Below are 26,009 nucleotides of genomic sequence, written 5' to 3'. Positions count from 1 at the left end.
TTTGTGAATTTTCCATATTTGCGGGCCGGCTCTGCCCTTAAGAACTGTTGCTGCTGGGTCAGACCAGTGGTCCATCTTGCCCAGCAGTCTGCTCACGCAGCGGCCCTCAGGTCAAAGACCAGTGCCCTAACCGAGACCAGCCCAACCTGCATTCGTTCTGGTTCAGCAAGAACTCGTCCAACCTTGTCTTGAAGCCCTGGAGAATGTTTTCCCTTATAACAGACTTCATTCAGAGGGAGAAGTGTAGAACCTAATTTCTCTTTTTTTTAATCTCAACATCAGTATTATCCTATATGTGAAGATTAATATCACCTAGAATCAGATTATTTGAGTGCATAAAATTCTGAAGGATAGATATTGGCTAAGAAATGATTTTTATCTCCCAGGTGGACAATAAATTTTTTTTTTAAACCCCAATTAAGGGAGATAGACTTAACATTCAATTGGCAAGGGAAAATTTCTAAGTATACTATATTGAATATTTTATGTATGTATGGTTGTAATCCGCTTCGTTATTAGGTGATCTACAAGTCCCTTAAATAAATAAATAAATAAATCAGAATTAATAAAAGAATCTAAAACTTTTACTACAAAAATCTCTCTCAAAATTTAAAACACCCCATCTTTCTTCTCCTGAGAGGGGGAGACCATTTAATAACCTAATGGACATAAATCATTGATGACTAGGTTCTCTGAAGTATTAAACCATGTTGCCATGAAAAGGAAACATCCAGGCTGGTATTCAGCCAACCAATCCCTTTCTTACAAATCGAACTTGCATTAAGGGAGTCGCTACTTTGTTCAATCTGATTTACTCCTTTTCTCATCATCATTTAACCCCTTCAATTTAGAAAATCTTTGTTGATGTCTCTTTTGGATTGGGACTGCAGAAGATACTTCCAGTGTGATGTCATTGGTCAGGAGGGGGAAAACCCCAACTGTCTGGACTGATCTGGAGGGATTTAAGGAAAGAAAATTAGAAAGTTTCTCCATTCTGTCGCTAAACCAGGAGCCAGTTAATAGATGCCCATCAGGGAGGAAAAATGAAATTAGGAGTAAAATTAAATTCTTGACTTAGGGCTCCTTTTACAAAGCCGCGCTAGCAGTTTTAACGCACGCACCCGTGTGCCGAAAATCTAGCATCTTCTCAAAAGAATCTGGTAGCGGCTAGCGCGCAGGGCAATTTAGTGCACGCTATTCCAGGCGTTAAGGCCCTAGCACGGCTTTGTAAAAGGAGCCCTAAGTTCTGGGTAGTGCTGGCAAAGTTGTCACTGGTTCTTCCACCCTTCTGGGAAATGTCATGCAATGTTCAAGCATCTCCATTCAGAAGTGACCATAGCCAATGCTGTGTTGTCCGAAATTATATGACTACAAAGTATTTTATTTAACTGATCCATGTTACATACATTTACACTGATCCAAAGGATCCCCAGCGCAGTATGCTTTGAACATTCCCACTGACTCACTGACAGCCACCAACCATTCCAATAAAGTTTTCCTACACATCCCTTCTTGAAGAGGTCAAGCACTCCATCTTAACAATGGCAGCAACATTGTTCCCAAGCTGCAAACAATAACCTGGTCTTCCAATACTGAGCAATGGTCATCATGGATGCATGGATTAACTGGGTTTTTCACCCCACCCCCACTCAGAAAAGGGAGCTTGCCAGCAGCACAAACAGCCCATGCAATAGAGTAACTGGGTCTTGAAAATACCCTTTTTTCCTTCCCTCCCTTCTGGACAGTGGCCTCATACAAAGGGCAATTGCAGAAACCTTTTCAGCTTGGTCACTCTCCATAGCTGCAGAATAGCCTCTGTTTGTGGCAAACAACACTTCTGAGTCTGTGGTATAGGCCTGCAGCCTCCAACTGCAGCCAGGTATCCTCCAGACCTTCTGCCAGTACCTTCTTGTTGCTCAGTAATACAGTTTAAGATTAGGAAGCTGCTTACCTTCTCCTCCTTACAATCAGTTCTGGGTCTCCAAACCAATCCTGGGAGCTTTCCCCTTCCAAATAGAACCCACAATGCAGCTATTGAAAAATCTGCACAGGCAAATTGCAAGCAGCTATGGCAACTTCTTCATTTAATTCAGCAATTCTGGCAGTCCACTCACTAAGGCAGACATGGGCAACTCCGGTCCTCGAGGGCCAGAATCCAATTGGGTTTTCAGGATTTCCCCAATGAATATGCATTGAAAGCAGTGCATGCAAATTGATCTCATGCATATTCATTGGGGAAATCCTGAAAACCCAATTGGATTCCGGCCCTCAAGGACTGGAGTCGCACATGTCTGCACTAAAGGGCTCTTAATTTGGGGATTTCCCTCCATTGGGTGGACATAAACTTCTAGCTGAGTAAATCCAGCAGTGGCAAACTAAAATATTGCAGACCATCTGGCCATCCAGAAAGACCTCGGACACCGTAGTGTTAATTCAATACCCCAAGACTACTCCATACCCTTCAAAAAGGTAGGGGAGGGGGCACATCATTGGCATATCAAGTAATCAAGGGGGGATTTAGTCTTACTGTTCATCTTAGTTGCCCACTAGGCAGAGTATGCGCTCCAATTATCCAAGCACTATAAAGTCACCCTGTGATGCTAGAAAAGAAGCCTCAAGTCATCTCTGGATTGGTAGAAAAGTTTCTTCATTTTGCATGTTAAACATTTCATTGGACTGCAAGGAAAATGAATTCTTTCAAGCTTTCAAATATCAGCCCAAAGCCATTTTTGTAGGAATTTCAATTTTTGAATATTTGCTAACATTCACCCTTAAAGTTTGCTTCATGTTAGAATTATGGTATTTGTAATGTTCTTTCTGTGTCTCTCTTTTGAAATAGAGGTCTCAACACACTCCTTTTCCTCTTCTGCCCTTCGACCTCCAAGACTAAAGGCCTCTAAGATTGTAGTCTACAGTCCTGCTGACGTTTGCTCACCTCTCTCTCCAGGTCCCCCTGGTTCCTTCCAGTTTTCTTGCTGCCTGTTCTCTCCTTTTGCAGGTTGCGTTTATTAGTTTATCTACTGGGGTTGGTGCAGGAATCGCGTTACAAATGATTTCAATGAATGGCAAAGTTACAGATTGCATTTTACAGCTGATTATAACTTAGCACTATTTCAAATCTCTCTGTTTTACAAAATAAATATCAATTAAAACCTGTGCCCCACCCCCTAGTAGTTAAATTGCAGTCTTTGGGTTCTGTTTTCAGCTTTTTGCTCCCATTCTGTGCCTTTTGAACTGGGCTTTTTATGGTCCTGCTGCAAAATTAAAAGAACCTGATCTAGCATGGATTTTTTTGCTCTTATATTGTAGAAAATAACTTACTTTGCTTAATCCATATTTTAGTGTTGCTAACAGGTAGTTTGTTAAATTAGATATGTAGATGTCTGTGTCTATTTTATATACGTTATCTGAATTACTGTTTACAGTATCAGCAGATTAACTGAACCTGCCTGTACAGACCTTTTTCAGTGTCTCCACATGATTAAAATTCAGGTCTCTTGTGTGGTAATGCTTGGGATTCTTTTACTAGATTCTGCTAAAAAGTGGCCTTAACTTGCTCTTATGCAGAACTTTTCCATATGCTAAATTTAGGGGTCCTTTTATTAAGGTGTGCTAACCGATTTAGCAGGCGCCTATAGAATTTATTGAATGCCTTAGCATTTAGCGTGCCTTTAATAAAAGGACCCCTTAATGAATGAATGACCATGTGCTAATGTTGCCATTAGCTCGGGAGCACTTACTGATACCCTGCACTCATCATTTATTTACTTAGTTATTTTTTAAATAGCTAACTAACTATCTTTCTCGCCTAAAACCTAAGCGAGTTACAATAAAACACACAAAATCATATCTCATTTGCATCACATAAAAACAACATCTAACAATCCAGACTTGCATAATTAAAAAATAGATAAACCTATACAAATAAGTGAATTTTAAGCAATCTGTGAAACTCTTCTATGCTTTTACATATAAGCGTAAGCTACCTGGCAGTCCATTCCACACAGAGAACACAAACTGACCTGTAGTCACATATCTTACATTGTCAATGATCAACCTCATGGCTGTCTCAGATCTTAACTTCCTACAAGGCAAATATATGGACATTGTTTGTTTCACATACCTTGGTACTTGCCCATTCAAGTTAGTATGCGGTAATGTAGATGCACTGAAGAATGGTCTGAAATTTGGCAGCTAAAATTTCATGCTAAGAAATGCAAGGTCATGCATTTGGGCTGCAAAAACCTGAAGGAACGGTACAGTTCAGGGGGTGAAGAACTTATGTGCACAACAGAAGAGCGGGATTTGGATGTTATTGTATGTGATCTTAAGGTGGCCAAACAGGATGACAAGGTAACAGCGAAAGCTAGAAGGATGCTAGAGGTATGGCCAGTAGGAAAAGGCAAGACCTCATTTAGAAGACTGTGTGCAATTCTGGAGGCCACACCTTCAAAAAGATATAAAAAGGATGGAGTAGGTCCAGAGGAAGGCTACTAAAATGGAGTGTGGTCTTCATCATAAGGCATATGGGGACAGACTTAAAGATCACAATATGTATACTTTAGAGGAAAGGCGGGAGAGGGAAGATATGATAAAGACATGTGCATGAGTCGAGTCTCTTTCATTTGAAAGGAAGCTCTGGAATGAGAGGGCATAGGATGAAAAAAAAAAAAAAAAGCTCTTCGGCTTGTCAGAAGGACTTTTCCTCAGCTTGATATTCTAACATTGCTTCCCATCTCTCATGGAACCTAATGCTATCCCGATACAGACATAGGACCTCTGAGGAAGGCATTTTTCACCGAAACATGGCCCGTGTAGGTCAAGCTTCCAGTAATGAGTGAAACATAAGTGGGAAAATATTTCAGGGGTAAAACTCGTCATAGGCATAAAAAACCTTATACATTGGGAGATGTTATAAGCCTTAGGCAATGCAGGAAGAACATGTGGGATAAGTACCAGTTCATTTTTTTCTCTTCATGACATTGCCTAAGGCTTATAACATCTCCCAATGTATAAGATTTTTTATGCCTATGACGAGTTTTACCCCTGAAATATTTTCCCACTTAATGTTTCACTCATTACGGTGTTTGTGGGAGGGGCTCTGAGGCTTTTTCCTTTGTAACCTCTCATATTGGTTGGCTTAGATGTCTGTAAAGCCTTTGCATTGACAGAAAGTTGATTATTTGCTTCCACTTTATTTTCTCTTTTCTTTGGAGTGTTTTTTTGAGTAGAAGGGGGTTTGTGTATTATATGATCCTTCCACACTTGTATTTGGTGATCTAATGTTATATATTTATATTAGTAGGACAGATAAGTGACCAGAAAAGAGAAATTGGGACCAACATGCTTGGAAAATTAAAATACCTAGATGATAAATGTAGAAAAATAGTGTTTTACTTTAAATTTTATTAGGTGGGATAAGTTAGCTTTGGAAAATGTGTATCACAAATGTCCTTGTATTTTGTTGGAAATGCATTTCTGGTTTTATTTCTCCTATGTTGTGGTGCATGCCTAATTTGATGACTTAGACTTCCCAGTTCAATTTCTATCTTCATATTTGTATTTCAATTTTGTGATCCCTTGACCTGCATTTGGTGAAGACCGATTTGTGTGTTGTATGTTGTTTTTGCATGTAATTTTTCTATAAGATTCTGTAGCAAGTCTCACTTGTTCTGTTTTACTCAGAGTAGATGTATTGGTTTTCTGGCACCCCATTTAATATTTGCAATGCTGTCAATTCATAGGTAGGATTCATGTATGTTGAGTTACGATTTTTTTTAGATTTTGCATTATTTCACAGTGTGCCTAGTAGTGGAGAGATGTGTATCACAATTACTCAGATGGTATAAAAATCAGAAAAAAAGAGGCATTTTCTAAAGGACATCTAAGTCCAACTTTGGACATTTCAGCTTTTGTTCACTACAAAAAAAAAAAAAAAATGGGAGAATATAGTAAGCAGGATTTTTCACCTCTATACACACAATTTAAAAAGAAATCCTATCATCAAAACAAACACACAAAAATACATTTAAATAATGATAGTGCTCAGTAGAAAAACACCACTGTATACCGTCAACGGCATGTGATAAGCAGTATAATACCACACATCATCGCACTCAATATATAATATATAAAAGTACTGTATATCAAAACTATGAAAAAAGTCACTTATCTCTGATGATGATTGACTCTATTTTCCTGGGGGGTTTTGTGATCAATGTTCAATATACAGTTCTGTTGTCCGATATTCCCAGCAAATATGAAAAAATCCCTATAGTGCAATCCAGTATTTAAAAAAAAAGTAAAATAAAATATATCCAAAAAGATTTTTTCAAAAATATATATTAAATGTTCATTCTCAACAAAAAATCCATTAGAATCATTTCCGCTTTTGGCCACCTCTCAGCAAATTACTGCTGTACTTTTTCAATGTTAGGTGGTACTCCCCCATGCAGCACATTTATAAGAAACAAGGCAGGACCAGCTAGGACAGATTTAGACATATTTGTAAATAAGACAGCACAAGAATCCCATAAGGCATGTGTAAAGCTACATTCCCACCAAATCTGCAAATAGCATGCCTGCTTGACCACAACCTCTCCAGCACTTACCTCCCTCCCTATCAAATTGCATGCTTCTCTCAGGGGAGGGATGGCATCATCAGTTAAGAGATGTAACCCCATTTCTATCTGATTAGGCGATAAACTCTGGGTGCTCATCCATCAAAACACCTTTATATAATAATATACTGGATTGCTGGTTCAACATTGCCTTGATAAAATGTGACTATTGGGCAGATGGTCTTTGTCTGCTGTCATGTACTATGTTAATCTTGATTTGTGTATGCATGCCCTAGATCCCATTTCCAATTCAAAATGACCTAGGTATAGAGGGCTCTGTACCTTCTAGTATATCATATAGGTGTGAGATATCATTTTAATGAAAAGTTCTTCAAAAGAGGGGGTCATAGACTCGTTCAACCTTGTTTTGAGATGTGACAGGTCGTTTATTTGTAAGTAAAGATAGAAATCCTTACATTCGATAGCATAATCAGCCTGTAAATCTTGACATGATCTAAACATCCTATCTGCATATAATTGCTCCAGATACGTTAGTCAAATTGTGAGTCCACCATGATAGGATGGGGAGAAATATCAAAAAAGCATCCATAAGTGTCCAAAGGCATTGAAAAAAATCTATTCTTGGGCACACTCCAATAAGCTAAAATTAAACACCACAAAAACAAAACTACCTGTGGTTTCACACTGCCACACAGACTGTTCCCACAACCCTATCCCTACCCTCAGACACAACACTTAACATGGAAAAAACGTCCAAGGTACTTGGAACCATGTTAGACTCCACTCTCTCCTTTGAAACCCAAATATCCAGCCTCTGGTAAAAAATCAAAACAACTTTCTAAATCTTAAAGCAAATAAGGCTGATCAGACCTTACTTCTTGTACAATCCCTCTGGAGGCTGAACTCTTGGGATCTTGTATCTGCTTTAGCTTCAGTTGCAGGGCTAATAAAACTTGTTCCCTCCCCTCTAGGCTATCTGCCTGGTAGCTTCCTGTCATGCTCAGTTTGTTCCTGCAGCCTCGCTGCATGGGTGAAATCTGTCTCTTCTGCTCGTGATTTCTTTTCAATTCCTAGTCTTTGATTTATTTTGCGGGTTTGCCCAAGTGCTGCTGATCAACTCTGTGGGAGTGATCTTTTGGCGGGAGATCGCAGACATTGTAAGTTTTGTCTGCTTCTGGAGGGTGCTCTGTAAGTTTAAACTGCAGTAAGCCCTCTATACAGCCTGCAGATTGGATTGGGTCTCTGGGATCGGGAGCCGTCTCTCCCTGGTTCATCAGCAAAGGGGTAGAGCGCAGGCTGCTGTGGTTCCGTGGAGGTACACTGGAATTGGACAGCGTGTCTTCCCTAATTTCCCTGAGGGGTCCTGGTGGTTGTGATCTGTGGTGACAGAGAAGGTGAGGTGGTTAGAAGACCTGAAAAATCCAGTTTAATCAGCTCCTGAGGTACTGTACTGATCTCCTTGCTTATACTGTATATTGCAGGCTGCCATAGACTTTCATTGCAGCACATTTCTCTGTGGTGTCTGTGAGTCACAGAGTTTGGGCGATTTTGGGGGAGGGGGTGCTGAAATCGGAGTTTTGGGTGGTTTCCCTCTATGCCTTGGTCCCCTCACCAACCTGTAAAATCGCCATTTTTTGCAGTTTCCCTGAGGTTTTTTTTCCCGGGCAGTTTTAGGGCAAAATCGTCACCCACCATCTTGGATTTTCTTTAAAGTTTTCAAAAGTATATATTTTTTTTTTTTACTTAGAAGCTTTTACTTAGAAGCTTCGTTTTTGCTCCTAACTTCCCTGCCCTTTTACATAAGAAAAGATAAAGACCTCAATTCTTTTAAAAAATCTTTGAAAACTTTTTTATTTAAAGATGCTTTTACCATTTAATTTTATACTTGGTTTATATATTCCTTGTTTTTCAAGCTCAATTTTTAATCTTTTAATTTTAATTTTTTGCCCCTTCCTTATGTATGTAACTTTAATGTTTTTCCCATATTAGATTGAGAATATTGTAACTTTTTCCCTTTTTCCCTTTTTTCCCTAATGTATCAAGTTTGTGAAGTAACTCCTTAAAGTTCTAACATTGTATGTTATAAATTTTTGCCTTTCAAAAATTTTAAGAAGTATTGTTTTAACACTATTTGTTATCATTTATGATATTTTATTGTACATCGCTTAGAAACTGTTATAGGCGATACATCAAATAAAATTGAACTTGAACTTGAACTTGTCACCTTAGGACAGGATGGCATGGATTCATGCTGTAAATGCGGCAGATGGCTGGCGGATTTGCAACCTTGTATTACATGCGCCACAGCCTGTGAGGGCGTGAACTGTGCATGGATTCCGCACTATCCTTCAATTCTGCCTGAGATGCAATTCCAGCATCCAGGATACCAAAATTGGGTGAGGAGGGCGCTTTTGCAAAATGCAAGCGCAGTTCCAGGGAATAGTCTCATAAGTCTTCTAAACATTCCAAATCTGAGTCCCGCGGATTGGCTCTTGCCGCCGGTGACTATTTTCCACTGGAATTTGTAGATAATGATGTATCAGGCTTTCAGGAAAAAAAGGGCAGCAGTCTGTTCAGCCTTTGGATTCCAGCATGTCCATTTGCTCCCTTGCTGATCCACCTGAAAACAAGCGGCAGCTCCCTGCCTTTGCCTCGGTGCCTGCGTCCATTTATATGCCGTTGCTATCGCATGGCTCTTCGGCGGGATCAGCTGATGTAGCTAACTTAGCAGATCTAGGGGATTCTCAGAACACTGATTTCCGCAATCTGGGAGAGGATCAGGCGGTGCACAGGCTCTTTAAGTCCAGCCTCCTTCCTGATCTTATCTCCGAGTCCCTGCAGACATTGAAACTTGATTCAGACTCAGCAGTTCAGGCAGAGTGTTCCGTCATGAATTCTAAGTCCTTGCTTTCCGCTGCATTTCCAGACCACGCGGACTTGGCGGAAATGCTTTTGGAGATTTGGGAAGCCCCTTAGGGTCCCCTGAAGTGCGCTAGGGCCATGGCTAAGATGTATCCCATGGCATCAGAATTTTCCAAGCATTTAGTCCTATCGAAGGTGGATTCAGCTGTTTCTCAGGTCACTAAATGTATCTCTTTGCCCTCAGATGGAGGGCTTGTCCTGAATGATGTCCAAGACAGAAGAATGGATTTTGTCATGAAGCGTCTTTTTGATTTCGCTGCGGCGGGAGTGCGAGCTGCGTTGGCTACTTCCTTTGTGGCATGGGCATGTCCTACCAAACTCAGATCCTGTGGAGGTTGTCCTTTGGGACCTCGACTTCCTGGTTCCTCTTTTACTACTCCCTTTCTGTCTCCATCATCCAGGGGTTCCACTTCCTCCCTTGCTGGTTGCTTCCCCTTGACGTACCTGAAGAATGATTTGAAGTTTGTTGCTTCCCCGCCAGTCTCTCTTCATATTCTCTTTTTGCTTTCCTAACCACTCGGTGACACTCCTTTTGGTGTTTTTTATGTTCCTTTTGGTTGTCCTCTGATTGGTCCTTTTTCCATTTTTTGAATGATGCCTTCTTGTCACTTATCACCTTTTTCACTGCATTTGTTATCCACACTGGGTTTTTTGTTCTATTTTTTTTGCACCCTTTCCTGAACTTGGGGACGCACAGGTTTTGTGCTTTGTGCACCGTGCCCTTAAGTAGGGTCCAGGCTTTTTCTACGGACTCCATCTTCCTTGCGGTGTCGTTGAGTTTCTTTCCCACCATTTTCCTCATAGCATCATAATTCCCTTTCTTGAAGTTCAGTGCTGTCGTCGTAGTTCTTTTCACCTTTGCTGATCCAATTTCTAGCCTGTACTGGATCGTATTGTGATCGCTGTTTCCTAGTGGGGCTAGTACCGCCACCTCCTTAGCAGGTCCCCCTAGTCCGTTGAGGATTAGTTCAAGAGTGGCCATCTCCCCGTGTTGGTTCCGTGACCAGCTGTTCCATGACCTCCAGGAATTTGGTCTCCCTCATGCTGTTTGAGTGCCCGATACTCCAGTCTATTCCCGGGTAGTTGAAGTCCCCCATCACCACCACACTTCCGTTTTTGCATACCTGCCTCAGTTCAGCCTCTTGATCCTGGTCGATTTCTTCCGTTTGTCCAGGTGGGCGATAGTACAGACCCAATTTTATGTCTGCTTCAGTTCCTCCGGATAGCTTAATCCATAGTGATTCCAAGTCATTCGCCCTTACTGGTGTTTCCATCCTGGTTGAAGGTATGGAATTCTTTATATATAGCGCTATTCCTCCACCCTTTTTGTGTGACCTATCTCTCCTGTAGAGTTTGAACCCTGGTAAAGCTACATCCCATTTATTGTCATCTGTCCACCACGTTTCTGTGACTCCAATTATGTCTAGGCCCTTTTTACTGGCTAAGACTTCCAGCTCTCCCATTTTAGCCCCTAGGCTCCTAGCATTAGTGTATAGGCAATGTAAGTCCCGGTTGTTCACCTTTCTTGCTGGTTTTCCTCGTGGTTTGGCACTCCTGGCGACCCCCTCATGAGTTGCCAGTCCCCAAGCCTTGTCTCGGTCATCCTCCTCCTGTGGAGTGTCTGTTTCGTCCTTAGCCTGTTTCCCCATTTTTGGTTGTCCCTCTGGATTCCGTTGTTCTCTCTTAGTCCTGCTTGCCAATTTCATTTGTGCCCTAGACCCCTGCAATTTGTCCTTTGGTCCTTCTTCAAAAATTTCCCACTCAATCCTGAGCCCTCTTTTACAGTGTCCTTGTTCAACATTCTTGTAAATCTCCTCTGGAGGCTGAACTCCCACCCATCTGTTTTGTCCGATTTGCAGATCGCCTGTTCAGTTACTGGTAAGATTCAGTAAGAATTCTATACATGTTCACTTAGGTTGGGTTCAAGGGTTGCCGAGTTCCTGGGTAGGGCCCCATCTGAATTTCCTGGGTGGGGCCCCATCTATATTAGGTGGATTTATCTATTTTGCAATTTGTACATGTTCAAATTTCTATTTCTTATCTAACAAAAAGTACCCCAAACAATTGGCCTTTTTTGGCCGTGGTTCCTTGTGTTTGTACTACCAAGGGAGGGGGGCGGTCCGCCCCGCCCCGTGTGCAGCACAGCCGGCCAGGTCCCCTTACTTTTGTGGCACTTCCCCGACCGACAGACCGACAACAGCCCTGGTCCGACAAACCAACCTGCCCTTAACCGTGAATCTAAATTACCTTCTTACAGCAGCTGTAAGAAGGAAATTTAGATTCACGATTAAGGGCAGGGAGGTTTGTCAGACCGGAGCTGTTGTCGGTCTGTCGATCGGGGAAGCGCCACAAAAGTAAGGGGACCTGGCCGGTTGTGCTGCACCTGGGGCGGGAGAGAAGGAGGGGGGAGAAGGACTCTGAAAGCACTGGGGAAGACAAAAGGGGTGGAGAAGGACGCTGAAAGGCCATGGGGAAGATGGGGTGGGGGGGGAAGGACACTGAAAGCATTTGTGGAAGACAGAAGGGGGAGAAAGACGCTGACAAGACATGGGGAAGACGGGGGGGAGAAGGACACTGAAAGCACATGGGGAAGACAAAGGGGTGGAGAAGGACGCTGAAAGGACATGGGGAAGATGGGGGGGGTGGAGAAGGACGCTGACAGGACATGGGGAAGACGGGGGGGGAGGACACTGAAAGCATTTGTGGAAGACAGAAGGGGGAGAAGGACGCTGACAGGACATGGGGAAGACGGGGGGGAGAAGGACGCTGAAAGCACATGGGGAAGACAAAGGGGTGGAGAAGGACGCTGAAAGGACATGGGGAAGACGGGGTGGGGGGAAGACACTGAAAGCATTTGTGGAAGACAGAAGGGGGAGAAGGACGCTGACAAGACATGGGGAAGTCGGGGGGGAGAAGGACACTGAAAGCACATGGGGAAGACAAAGGGGTGGAGAAGGACGCTGAAAGGACATGGGGAAGATGGGGGGGGTGGAGAAGGACGCTGAAAGGCCATGGGGAAGACCGAGGGGGGAAAAGGACGCTGACAGGACATGGGGAAGATGGGGGGAAGAAGGATGCTGAAAGGAAATGGGAAAGAGAGAATGGGGAGAAGACGCTGGCAGGGAAGAAGACAGAGATGCCAGACTATGGGGGGAGCGGAGGGAAGAAGATAGGAAGAAGACCAATTTGGAAGGGGGGAGAAAGGGAGAGGCACAGTAACAGAGCAAATGGAAGACGCAGAAGGAAGAGAGACAGTGGATGGAAGGAACTGAATGAGAACATGAGGAAAGCAGAAACCAGGCAACAAAGGTAGGAAAAGAATTCTATTTTTTTTTTCTTTTTTTTTTTGCTTCAGGATAAAGTAGTATATTAGTTGTGTTGATAAAAATTTATAAACAAAAGAGGCTCTGGTAGAAACCCGTTTACAAAGTGTGTATTCTTCCCAATTAATATTTCCAAATTAATAAAGTCTTTTTGCTTATTTGTAAATGGGTTTCTACCAGAGCCTTTAATTCAGTAGCATAATTAAATGAAATAACTATTTCTGAAGTTTATAGGGACGGGCGGGGACGGAGTGGATTCCTCACGGGGATGGGCGGGGACGGAGGACATTCCTCACGGGGACGGGTGGGGACGGAGGGATTCCTCACGGGGACGGGTGGGATTCCTCATGGGGACGGGTGAGACTTTGGCGGGGACGGGTGGGATTTCTGTCCCCACGCAACTCTCTAGTCCGCAATTAAGATACGCGGCGCGGCGGGAGGCGAGTGTGCCGGTGTCTGCTTTGCAGCTCACCTGGCAACAGGGCCGGACTGGGACAATGCCCCCCACTGGGCATTGTCCCAGTGGGCCGCGGCCCATCCTCCTGTGCTGGCTGCAGTCCTGTGAGTGGATGTTTAGCCTGCCTGTCTTCCCCTTAGTATCCTATGAGCCAGGCAGTGTGTGAAGGGGAAGTGGGGGGAGGAAGAGAAGCTTCACACTGAGTCTGTCACAGGAACTCAGTGAGGCTGTAGTGTGACTCCACATGTGACATCTGTAATCAGGAACAGTTCCTAGTGCTCCCATGCTAGAGAGGTGAGGATATGGGGGGATGTTAATGTGTCTAATAATGTGCTCCTCTGTAAAAACCTCTGTATCTTCCATGGGGGACATGCTAAATTCGAGGAAATAAAAAAGCTGCTTATGATGATTGCATAGAGAAGTTCAGTAAGCTGAGAGGAGGGCTGGGCTCTCTGTGAACAACCAACACACTAATCCTCTGCGCTGTACCTTATGGAAAACTCAATATAGCAAAAAACAGTAAAGTGTATATGTGGCCCTTCACAGTGCTTTTGTAAACATCATAATAAAATAACAAAGGCTCCAATAATGAAAAATAAAAGTCCTTTTCCCATACACTCAGGTTGCACAAGTCCGGTTTTCACCCGGACAGTATATTTTTTGACCAAAACGGATGTCTACAATTAGTAAAATTCCCCAATCACATATTTTTTTATGGGGACGGATTTGTATACAGCACTTCATTAGATTTTTTTTATTATACAAATTTTATCTTTTTGTAGACTTGAAGTCTTGAACAAAGAAAATGAGTACAGCAAAAAAAGCAAAAACAGATAGTGAAAGACCATTCCAAGAGGCCTGGACAGAGACATATGGAGTGATTAAACGCAGTGGGAAAGCATTGTGTATTATGTGTAATGAAAGTGTTGTGTCTCGCACATCAAGTGTCAAACGTCACTTTGAGACCAACCATAACAGTGTTGCTGAACTTGGTTTAGCTCAAAGAAAAGAGTTCCTTGTAGGAAAATTAAAGAAATATCACTCCCAGTCTCTTAGTTTTAGCAACTATCTTTCAAAAACTAATCATCTTACAGTTGCCAGCTTTCAAATTTCACTGTGCATGGCAAAACATGGTAAGACCCTCTCTGATGGAGATTTTATTAAAAAGGCAATTTTGGCTGGGAGTAATTCACTCTTCCATGATTTCCAAAACAAGGATAAAATTGTGCAGCGCATCTCTGAGATGCCGCTAAGCAGAAATACTGCAAAAGATAGGGTTCTGCGAATGGCTGCTGATGTTAGTCAACAGCTTACTTGCGACTTACAAAAAGCACCCTTCTATTCCATGTGCTTGGATGAAAGTACAGATATTACTAACCATGCAAGACTAGCGCTCATTTTGCGTTATGCTACTGGTGACATCATGAGAGAAGAGCTGGTAAAACTGCTGTCTTTGCCTGGAAGAACACAAGGGATAGATATCCACAATGCTGTGATGGAGGCTTTTTCATCACTAGACATGTCCAGAAAAAGTGGTTTCAGTTACTAGCGATGGAGCACCTAGCATGGTGGGGACAACATCAGGATTCATTCATTTCTTTGCTAAGGAAGCAAAACATCCACTGATTCAATTTCACTGCATAATACATCAAGACGCTCTCTGTGCCAAAGAAAGCAGCAAAAAACTTGACAATGTCCTCAAAGATGTAACAAAAATGGTGAACTTCATCATGGCGCGTGCTCTTAATTTTTGACAATTTCAAGCCCTTCTTGATGAGGTTCAGACACAATATAACACTTTACTGATGTACAATAATGTCCGGTGGCTGAGCAGAGGACGAGTGTTAAGAGAGATTTGTGGCCTGCTTGGAAGAAGTTAGGCTATTTATGAACGAAAAGGGGGAAGACTATCCTCAACTCACCAACATGGCCTGGCTTACCAACCTCATGTTCTTTACAGATTTTACTAACCACTTTAATGTACTAAACAAAAAATTACAAGGCATGGGAAAAACAGCAGAAAGCATGTTTAGTGACATCAAAGCTTTTGAGAGAAAATTGCATGTTTTTGAAAAAGACCTTGAGAGTGGACAGCTAAAATATTTTCCCAACCTAAAAATACATTTGGATAATTCTACAACATTTGTGGACAGTCATAAAAAACACCAGGAAATCCACAAAGCATATTCCACCATTGTAGCCGAAGCAAAGGAGAATTTTAGTAAAAGATTTTCTCAGTTCCGTAAGATGGAGACAACCCTTTCATTTATAACTTCCCCAGAAAAGTCCACATTTGAAGATCTTGATCTTTCCTGCTTACAGTGGTTGGATATTCAAAATTTGGAAATGGAGCTACTGGAATTTCAAGAAAGCTCTATCTGGAAAAGTAAATTCAATGACCTGCGTGCGGCTCTTGAACATATTGAGTGTGAAAGGGTGACAAATGAAATCACTGCTAGCAGTTCTGAAAATGAAATCCTAAAAGCGTGGAATTCTCTGCCAGACAATTTTAAGTCCATGAAAGCACCTGGGATTGCTCTTCTTACTTTGTTTGGGTCATCCTATGCTTGTGAGCAGCTGTTTTCGGCTTTGAATCATATAAAATCTGATGCTAGAAACAGATTAACGGATGACATGAGTGCTGCATGTGTTGCTCTGAAATTAACGCACTATGAGCCAAGGATTGACAAGTTATCAGCATGCATGCAACAACAAAAATCACATTAATTTTTTTCAGAGCATGCCCAATGCATATGTTTACATGAAGCAGTGTTTTCAGTTTGCAGATAAGACACTTTCTAAGTTATTTAAATATTATTTAAAGATGTTATTTAAAAAAGGGACTTTACATGGCCCTGTTGTATTCCAATCTGGAATTTCCAATAAAAATGGTTGGTTTAATTGAAAGCTCTTTTGTTTTCTTTACATCATATTATTAGAAATGTAATGATTTAACTATTTTCTAATTTGATTGTAAATTTTACAAAAAAACATATATAGACTCTTTGGGAATACACACCGAGTCTTGACACAGTTAACAGTTTTAAGAAGTTTATCTTTTTTTTTACTCAGGATACATTTGACATGTTATGTGAATAATACATTTAAAATATATTGTGTAACTGAATCAAATTCTTCCTAAATTCATTAAATTGAATGAAATCATTAAAACATTATAAATTGCCAATAAATTGAAATGAAAACCAAAGGATTGTGAATCAAATTGATTCTCTGACAATACAAAGATTCCAAGCTTTAAAAATGATGTTACATAGTTCAGGCAACTTTATAAAGAGTTTTTAGATACTAAAATCTTGTTATTAAGGTTTAATTGACGTGCTGGCACTTTGAGGAAATTCTTTGGTTTTGTGCGGCAGTTTGGGCACTCGGGCTCAAAAAGGTTAGCCATCACTGGACTAGAGGGAAGGGAACAAGTTTTATTAGCCCTGCAGCTGAGGCTAAAGAAGATACAAGATTCCATGAGTTCAGCCTCCAGAGGAGATTTACAAGAAGGAAGATTAGCAGAGTTAAGAAACCTAATTTTTCAATCTACAGCAACCACTTTGCTATATTGGTTCAAATGTTCATCCTCACTCAACTATTGCAACTCCCTCTATGCAGGCTTAATCTATTCCAATATGTGCAAATTCCAAGTGATTCAAAACACTGCAATCAGGCTGATCTTTGGTTTAAAGAAATATGTCCCTGTTTCTGCCTACTATCCCAAGCTTCACTAGCTACCCATAAATGCTCAGATTTTGTTTAAGCTATCCTGCAACATCTACCACACCCTTGACTCCAACTCTCCTGAACAAATAATCCACTTATTCTCCGACTCCTTCAAATCTTCCAGAATCAACAGCACTCATCAACTGATCATCTCCTCATTCAGAGGAGTGAAATATAACAAATATTCAATACCCTGATCATTTATACAGCCATGAGAACCTGGAATAGCCTCCCCACATCTATAAGGAGAGAGACAAACTAGCTCTCCTTCAAGAAAAGACTAAAAATGTACTTATTTGATCAATTTCTTACAACTCGGTAACTCAACCTGCTTGTCCATTCTTTCACCCTTTTTTGACTTGATTGCTATGAGCCCCTTATCTCATTTGTGAATCTGCAGTTGCCCTTCCCAGCTACTGTCTATCCCTATCCTCTGTGCAAATCTAAACTCTTCCTCCCTTTGCCCTTTTACCCACAATGAATAATTGCTTTCACTCCTTGATGAGACGTTAACATTCTCCATAGTACCTTATGGGCCTCTTAACTTGTAAATTGCCTTGAACCTGTACTGGATAAGTGCAATACAGAAATTCAGATTAGATTAGAGAAATACCTGAGTACCTGAATGTAAACCACTTAGGCTATAAGGGGTGTATAAATGCTAATAGAAATAAAAAGGAAATGCAGACTTTAACTTCTGTGCTGTGGAAGAATCTAAAGAGAGATTAAGAAGCTCGAGAGACTGCCTTTATTCACTTGGAGCCACAAATTATTGCCACCCTATCACAGTCGGCAGAAATAAGGAAATTTTAAACACGTGATATTGAGATCTAACCTAATAAGAGCTGCTAAGGGAAAAGAGCCTGAGTTATCCCACATTGTTGGATCTCAGCGAGAGGAAGAACTTTACGTTTCGTCATGGCAGATGAGGAAGACGTGTCTGTCTGAGAGAATACGCCATAGGTACGTGATTGAATTTTGGAAAGAGCAGGAATGAAACTCTTGAAATGTTATGGTGGTGAAACAATTAGCCGAGCTGCGTACTCTCTCAGACATATCTTCCTCTCGCTAAGACCCAACACTGAAGACTTGCACTGTCCAACTGCAGCTTCACAAGAACAAGCACAGCGTTGCCACGTCTACTTCTTGGAAAGAAAACCAGAGACAGTCTTATTACTTTCCAATCGGCCCTCTTATTTAGAAGGGATATGGATCTATAAGAGCTGCCCAGTTTGGCCAGACAGTGATCCCTGCTTTCATCATAGATAGCGCTAGAGATGCCACTTGAAAGCCAGGACAGCATGGGTAACTTGCTTGGTTTAAGTGTTTTTTTGATTGCCTGGTATTCCTCCCGAAGTTGGGTATCTCTCTCTAGGGAACATCTCTGATTCTCAGGGTATGTAGCTGGCCTTTCTGCAGATGAGTCCTTACTCTTGCAGTCTATGTAACACCCTGTTAATAGTTCTTGCTGTGCTTCTGGGGCTGATTTGGGCTTGAGCTGTGGGGATGCCAGGGCTGCTGACTTGCTTGGCTGTAGATTATTCCCCACCTCGCACTGTCATAGTTTAGTACTGCTGCTATAATAGCATCTTGTTGCTGATTTTTCTTAAAATTCCCATCTAATTTTGCTTGTGTTCCTCTTCTCTAAATCGCAGACATATTATTGATGAATTTCTACCATATTTTAGAAATTGAACTACCCAAAACCATCATTAAAAATCCTGTGGTTAAATCTGTGTATTGCTGTAGCAAAGTGACATTATACTTTGAACTCTTGGTGTTCTAAATGTATTTTATTGAAAGAAATATTGTAGGGCAGGGGTGCCCACACTTTTCGGGCTTCTGAGCTACTTTTAAAATGACCAAGTCAAAATGATCTACCAACAGTAAAATTTTAAAAAACACAAAGCACACTGTACGCAGAGAAAATGTTAATTATCATTTATATTCTGGGTTTTTTTTCAAAGAGATCAAGGCAGATGAATTTATGCAATGTCACTTCAGTAACAACTATACAAAAATAGACAAATATACCCCCTCCCTTTTTACTAAACTGCAAAGCGGTTTTTAGCACAGGGAGCTGTGCTGAATGCCCTGCACTGCTCTCGATGCTCATAGGCTCCCTGTGCTAAAAACCGCTATTGCAGTTTACTAAAAGCGGGCCAATGTGCAAAATATAGATAGCAGATATAAATTCTCAAAACAGCCACATTTTGATCACTAAATTGAAAATAAAATCATTTTTCCTACCTTTGTTGTCTGGTCATTATTCAAATCTTGTTGGTCCCATGCTCTGATTATTTTCTGATAACTTGCTTGCCAGGGTCTCCTTCTTTCTCCGTGCTAACCATCCATCTTCTTTCTCTGTCCTCCCCTTCCGTTTCCCTTCCCTCACCTGGAAGTCTTGCATCTTTCCTTTTTTTCGTCTCCATCCACAGATCTACCTTTACTCAACTACCCTTTCATCCAGCATCTCTCCCTCCTTCCCTACCACCCCAGGGTCCACCATCTCTCCCTTTCTTTTCCCAACTACCTTCCTATCCAGTATCTCTTTCCCCCCCTCCACACCATCCTTTATGTCCAACTTCTCTCCCTTTCTGTTCCTTCCCTCTCTAAATCCACCATCTCTCTCCCACTCCTCTGTTTTTAGACCCATTATTTCTTCCCCCCAGAGTCCGGCATATGCATGTCTCTTTGAACCCCCCTTCTCTCCCTCCCTCCCTCCGTGTACTTCTACACCAGGGCCCCCCACCCCCAAAGGCTTGCACTCCACCCCTGAAGGCCTGCACTACCCCTTGAAGGCCTTCCTGTCCCTCCTGAAGGTCTGCACCCCCCTTGAAGGCCTGCCCCTCCGTAAGGCCTGCATGTTCCTCCCTGCCCTCCCACATCCATTTACCTAATTCCTGCAGAGAGGATCGCTGGTACTTTAGTGGTCCTTGCAGGTTGCCATAGGCCTCAGGAGCTGTGTTCCCTCTGCCCTGATCCTGCCTCTGACTCAGAGAAGGGGCAGAACCGCGGCAGAGGGAAGACATCTCCTGAGGCCTATGGCAACCTGCAAGAATTGCTAAAGTACTGGGAGGCCAGAGAGAAAGCCGAATGTCACCCAGCGGCAGCTGCTCTCCCAACGGCTACGGCAAGATGTGTACCAATGGAGCCAACCCCAAACTCTCCGTAGAGAGCAGCGAGGGCAAGCTGCCCTACGCCGACTACATCAACATGTCCCCGGCCAGCAGCTACACGACCAGCACCCCTCCTAATTGCTACCTAAACCCAACCGACGACCTGCACAAGCCCATCTACTCCTGCTTCTCCCTTCCCCGCTCCTTCAAGCATGTCCACCGCCAGAAGGACGAGAGCGCGTTACGCCCCTCCGCCACCCTCTCCAGCCACCTGCTCTGCACCGAGGACTCCTTCCTCCTCCACCAGCAGCGACAGCCTGGGGGGCCCGGAGGGTGGTGGGGCGCGGCGGGGACTAAACGAGCTGACTTCCCGACTGACCCTCCCCCTTCACCCTCTAAAGCAGGAGCGGCGGCGGCCAGCTAGCAAGAGGTAGCGCTGCTGATCCTGCTTTAGGGGGCGAAGGGGGAGGGTCAATCACAGAATAGGGAGGCCGATTTTGGGGGGGGAGGTTTTAAATCGTATCGATTCACCCGATGTGAATGAATTCAAATCAGGCAGCACTAAGAAGTCCTTGGCTCTTACCTCAACAGGCTTCTTTCTCCTGTACTGTGCTAAGCTTCATCCCCCACCGACCTTCACCCCGCCCTGCCAGCACTCTGATTGGCCGGCGTTCTTCAAGAGGCGGGCCAGTCAGGAGGGGAAAAAAAGAAGGGAAGGGAACCCAGCTCTGCGATCGACTGGGGTTGCCTGAACGATCGACCGGTCGATCGCGATCAACGTATTGGGCACCCCTGTTATAGGGTTTCCTAACCAAGGAATAATTTGTGACTTGGTAGGACTCCACGCACTTTGCACTTTATACAGTGGATTCTTTCTTGACTTCTCTGTATGTATTATAATTGCAAGAGCTTCAAAGCACTATTGTATAATTTGTAGATTTGTCCATTTGTCCAAGGGTCATTTCATAAATAATGCACACTTTTTTTTAATGTACATGGTTTTTTTTTTTGGGGGGGGGTTTCAAGTATTTCTTTACAATCCTTCAATATAGCCTCCCTGCTTTGCAATGACCGAGTCTCAATGTCCAGGAAGCTTCGTTACTCCATCCAAGACGCTGTTTTTTGTTCAGTTGCCGACTGGCTCGGGTACCAGCAGAAAAAAGCTCTTCCAGAGATACAAAATGATGTCCACACATAGGTTGTTTCAACTTTGGAAAAAGGTCAAAGTCTGGACTCATGTCTGGACTGTAGGGAGCACGAGGTAACACCTCCCAGCCATGTTTGTGTAGTTTTTCAATGACAAGTGGAGAGCTCCATCTTCCCCACAGTTCAAAACATTTCTACGAGCTCAATCAAAAGTCAAACAAATGATGATTTTTGCTTATGATCATGAAGGCTTCATCATTACAGACAAAGTTCCATATGGAAGAAGTGTCACAGCAGTGTATTATTGTGATTTTTTGCAAAAAAAATGTGGAGAAAAATGCACAAAACCCAGCCTCAGTTGCTCTTGGCTGGGCCACTCATTGTTCACGACAACGCTTGTCTGCACATAGGGAATGTCATAATTGAAAAACTAAGCAAATACTGCTGGGAGGTGTTACCTCATGTTCCCTACAGTCCAGACATGAGTCCACCAGACTTCCAAAGTTGAAACAACCTATGCGTAGACATCATTTTGCATCTCAGGAAGAGCTTTTTTCTGCCGGTACCTGAGCCATTCGGCAACTGAACAAAAACGGTGTCTTGGATGGAATAATGAAGCTTCCCGGATGTTGGAACTTGGTCATTACAAAGCAGGGAGACTATATTGAAGGATTGTAAAGAAATACTTGAAAAAAAAATAAAACATGTAAATTTTTAAAAAAGTGTGCATTTTTTATGCAATGATGCATTGGTGGATAAAATGTGTCTGAGAAAAATATGGTGGCAGTTTTTATAAAAATCTTTCCTGTGTAATATCTGTTTTAATATGCAGAAAGAAGCTTTTTTAAAAAAAATAAATTTTCACAACTGCATTCATGTGTAAAAAGTATGTGTACTTGCTTGGATGGAGCAGGGGTGAAGTTGGGATGTATGCATATATTTTATTAAATTATATTAAAGTACGTATATTCTGCAATTACTTGTACAATTCTGTGTGGATCACAGGCCAGCATACACACACAGTACACGCACAGAAAGTGTGTACCTGCTTGGGTGGAGCAGAGGCACACCTATATTTTATAGCATACATGTGGAAAGTACATGCACACATTTACACCTTTTGGAGCAGGTAAGGAATGGCCTAATGATAGACATTAGAGAATGACACTGGGCAAATTTTTTTCCGTCCCCGCAGGAACTCAATTTCCCTGTCCCTGCAAGTTTTGTCCCTGTCCCATTCCTGTAAGCTCTGCCTTAACCGCACAAGCCTTGAACACTTATGATTTTAAAGTGTTTGAGGCTTGTACAGATGAGGACAGAGCTTGCAGAAATGGGGCAGGGACAGGAAAAGAACTCGCAGGGACGAAATGGAAAAATGAGTTACCGAGGGGACGGGGAAAAATTTGTCCCTGTGTCATTCTGGGTTGGTCACCCAATCCATTTCCCCAGTTAGAAATAAATACCTGTATATACTGTACATAAACCACTTTTTATCCCAGGACAAGCAGGCAGCATATTCTTAACGCATGGGTGATGTCACCGACGGAGCCCCGGTACGGACCTTTTTAATTAGAAAGTTCTAGTTGGCCGCACCGCGCATACGCGAGTGCCTTCCCGCCCGACGGAGGAGAGCGTGGTCCCCAGTTTCTTCGTTTCCGCGGAGCGAAGAAGACGCATGTGTTTTCAACGGCCGTTGAAAAACTAATTTTTGCCTTCCCGCTCGCGTATTTTTTCACTTTTTTTCCTTTTTTCTTATCGGATTCCCTTTATTTTTGTTTTCAAAAAAAAACTCATCGAGTTTTCCTTATTTTTTCAGGCCGGCCCCGGCGGGGCCTGTTGCCACCATACAGGCCTCCAGGTTCGATTTTGCGGAGGCCGTGTTTCCCTTCATGCCCCCTCAACCGGGTTTTAAGAAGTGCCAGCGGTGTGCACGCCCGATCTCCCTCACCGACCCACACAATTGGTGCCTCCAGTGCTTGGGTCCAGAGCATCGGGCTGACACCTGCACCGGCTGTGCTACGCTTAAAAAGCGTACTTTGAAAAATCGGCAGATCCAGCAAAATATTTTGTTTGGTACCAGATCTGCCATGGAACCGGCGGCGACATCGACGACACCACAAAAGTCGACCCCGACGACATCAACACCACCGGACCCTTCCTCGGAGTCTCTGACCTGGACATTAACCACCAGGATCGCCTGGCTAACGCACCTTGTCTGGGTGATGAACTCTTCGGAGAGTCCGTGGACTCAACAACCCAGAAACTCTCAGCACATGAGACCAGGTGGGACACTCTGATTAAACCTAAAAAGAAGACTCCACCTGCTCGCACCTACAGACAGCAGTCTTCATACCAGCGCAGGTTCTCGGCCAGACCTCTCAACCCGCCTCAACAGCAACCTCGCCGACCTCGTCAACAGCATCAATCTCAGGCTCGCTCACAGTCTCACCAACCTGCCAAGCCTCTCCCTCCGTCAAAACCATCTCAGTCCTTTTGACTTTTTCCTCCAGGGCATAGCCAGTCTCCCATCATCATTGCCTCTTCCTCAGCCTATCGGAGGTCTCCTCCAAGTCTTCCTCAGCCGTTGGGAGGTCATCACATCAGACCAATGGGTCCTCAACATCATTCGCCACGGCTACTCTCTCAACTTCCAGACTCTTCCACCAGACAATCCTCCCGTAGAGTCTGCTTCTCACTCCTCCCAAACCCCCCTCCTCCTGAGGGAGGTCCAATCCCTCCTTCTTCTCAATGCCATCGAAGAAGTGCCTCCGGACCAAAGGGGTCAGGGATTCTACTCCCGCTACTTCCTGGTTCCCAAGAAGACAGGAGACCTTCGTCCCATCCTCGATCTCAGGGACCTCAACAAGTGTCTGGTCAAGGAGAAGTTCAGAATGCTCTCCCTTGCCACGCTTTACCCTCTTCTCTCTCAACACGACTGGCTATGTTCCCTGGACCTCAAAGAGGCCTACACTCACATCCCAATCAATCCGACTTCACGTCGCTACCTACGGTTTCAGATACAGCACCGTCACTATCAGTACAAAGTGCTACCTTTTGGCCTCGCTTCATCGCCCAGGGTGTTCACCAAGTGCCTTATTGTGGTGGCGGCCTTCCTCAGGTCTCACAACCTCCAGGTGTTCCCCTACTTGGACGATTGGTTGGTGAAAGCACCTACGTCTCCACTTGTGCTACAAGCCACTCATCACACCATCTCTTTCCTCCATCTCCTGGGGTTCGAGATCAACTACCCCAAGTCGCATCTGCTTCCCACACAGCGACTTCAGTTCATTGGAGCAGTTCTCGACACCACACTAATGAGGGCGTTTCTCCCCTCCGACCGTCAACAGACCCTGCTCCACCTCTGTCGTCAGGTGCTCCTTCATCACTCCATTCCTGCCCGACAGATGATGGTCCTCCTGGGCCACATGGCCTCGACGGTCCATGTGCTTCCTCTGGCGCGACTCCACCTCAGGACACCTCAATGGACTCTTGCCAACCAATGGTCACAGACCACGGATCTTCTTTCTCATCCCATCTCTGTGACATCGTCTCTTCAGCAATCTCTTCAATGGTGGTTGAACTCCTCAAATCTTTCCAGGGGTCTACTCTTTCATCTACCCCCTCACTCCATGATCATAACCACGGATGCCTCCCCCTATGTGTGGGGAGCTCACCTGGGAGATCTACGCACCCAGGGACTCTGGACCCCTCAGGAGCGTCAACATCACATCAATTTCCTGGAACTCAGAGCCATGTTCTATGCTCTCAAGGCCTTCCAGCACCTTCTCTGCCCTCAGGTCCTTCTCCTGTGCACAGACAATCAAGTCGCCATGTACTACATAAACAAGCAAGGCGGCACTGGATCTCGCCTCCTTTGTCAGGAGGCTCTCAGCATCTGGACCTGGGCCACGGCCCGCAATCTCTTCCTCAAGGCTGTCTATATCCAGGGCGAACAGAACTCCCTGGCTGACAATCTCAGCCGCATCCTTCAACCTCACGAGTGGACTCTGGACCCTTCAACACTCCACTCCATCTTTGCTCGCTGGGGCACTCCGCAGGTGGACCTCTTTGCAGCGCCTCACAACCATCAGCTACCCCAGTTCTGTTCCAGATTCTTCTCTCTTCATCGTCTGACCCCAGATGCATTCCTGCTCGACTGGACGGATCGGTTCCTCTATGCCTTTCCTCCACTACCTCTGATGTTGCGGACGTTATCCAAACTCCGCAGGGACAGGGCCACCATGATTCTCATCGCTCCTCGGTGGCCTCGCCAATACTGGTTCTCCCTCCTGCTTCAGCTCAGCTCCAGGGAGCCCATTCCTCTTCCTGTGTTTCTTACTCTACTTACACAGCAACGTCAGTCTCTACTGCATCACAATCTGTCTTCGCTCCACCTGACAGCTTGGTTTCTCTCGGGCTGACCTCTCCAGAGAATCTGTCTCAGCCTGTCCGTCGCATTTTGGATGCCTCCAGGAAACCGGCCATCCTCCAATGTTACCATCAGAAGTGGACCAGGTTCTCCTCTTGGTGTCTATTGCATCATCACGATCCCACCTCATTAGCGGTGGAAACTGTACTGGACTATTTGCTCTCTCTGTCCGACGCTGGCCTCAAGTCTACCTCAATCAGAGTCCACCTCAGTGCCATCACTGCGTTTTATGAGCCTATCCTCGGAAAACCTCTCACGGCTCATCCACTGGTTTCCCGGTTCATGAGAGGCCTCTTCAATGTC

General features: G+C 43.8%; 1 protein-coding gene across 3 annotated transcripts in view; it reads left to right on the top strand.

Annotated features, from left to right (window-relative positions):
• Positions 1-26,009, top strand: part of MZT2B (mitotic spindle organizing protein 2B) — a 57,661-nt gene that overhangs the window by 21,711 nt on the left and 9,941 nt on the right. The window contains exon 3 of one of the 3 annotated variants that reach the window (XM_033956929.1): positions 2,840-2,947. The exons of 1 other annotated variant lie outside the window; for it this stretch is intronic. In XM_033956929.1, the coding sequence (XP_033812820.1) occupies positions 2,840-2,947 (108 nt within the window). Of the gene's footprint in view, positions 1-2,839; positions 2,999-26,009 lie in introns of all 3 variants that reach the window. One more of the 3 variants, XM_033956928.1, reaches the window with a different exon arrangement.

This window comes from Geotrypetes seraphini, chromosome 8 (genome assembly GCF_902459505.1).
Source record: "Geotrypetes seraphini chromosome 8, aGeoSer1.1, whole genome shotgun sequence".
Taxonomy (NCBI): Eukaryota; Metazoa; Chordata; class Amphibia; order Gymnophiona; family Dermophiidae; genus Geotrypetes; species Geotrypetes seraphini.
The sequence above is the reverse complement of the archived record's forward strand: the minus strand, read 5'-3'. Positions and strand labels throughout refer to the sequence as shown.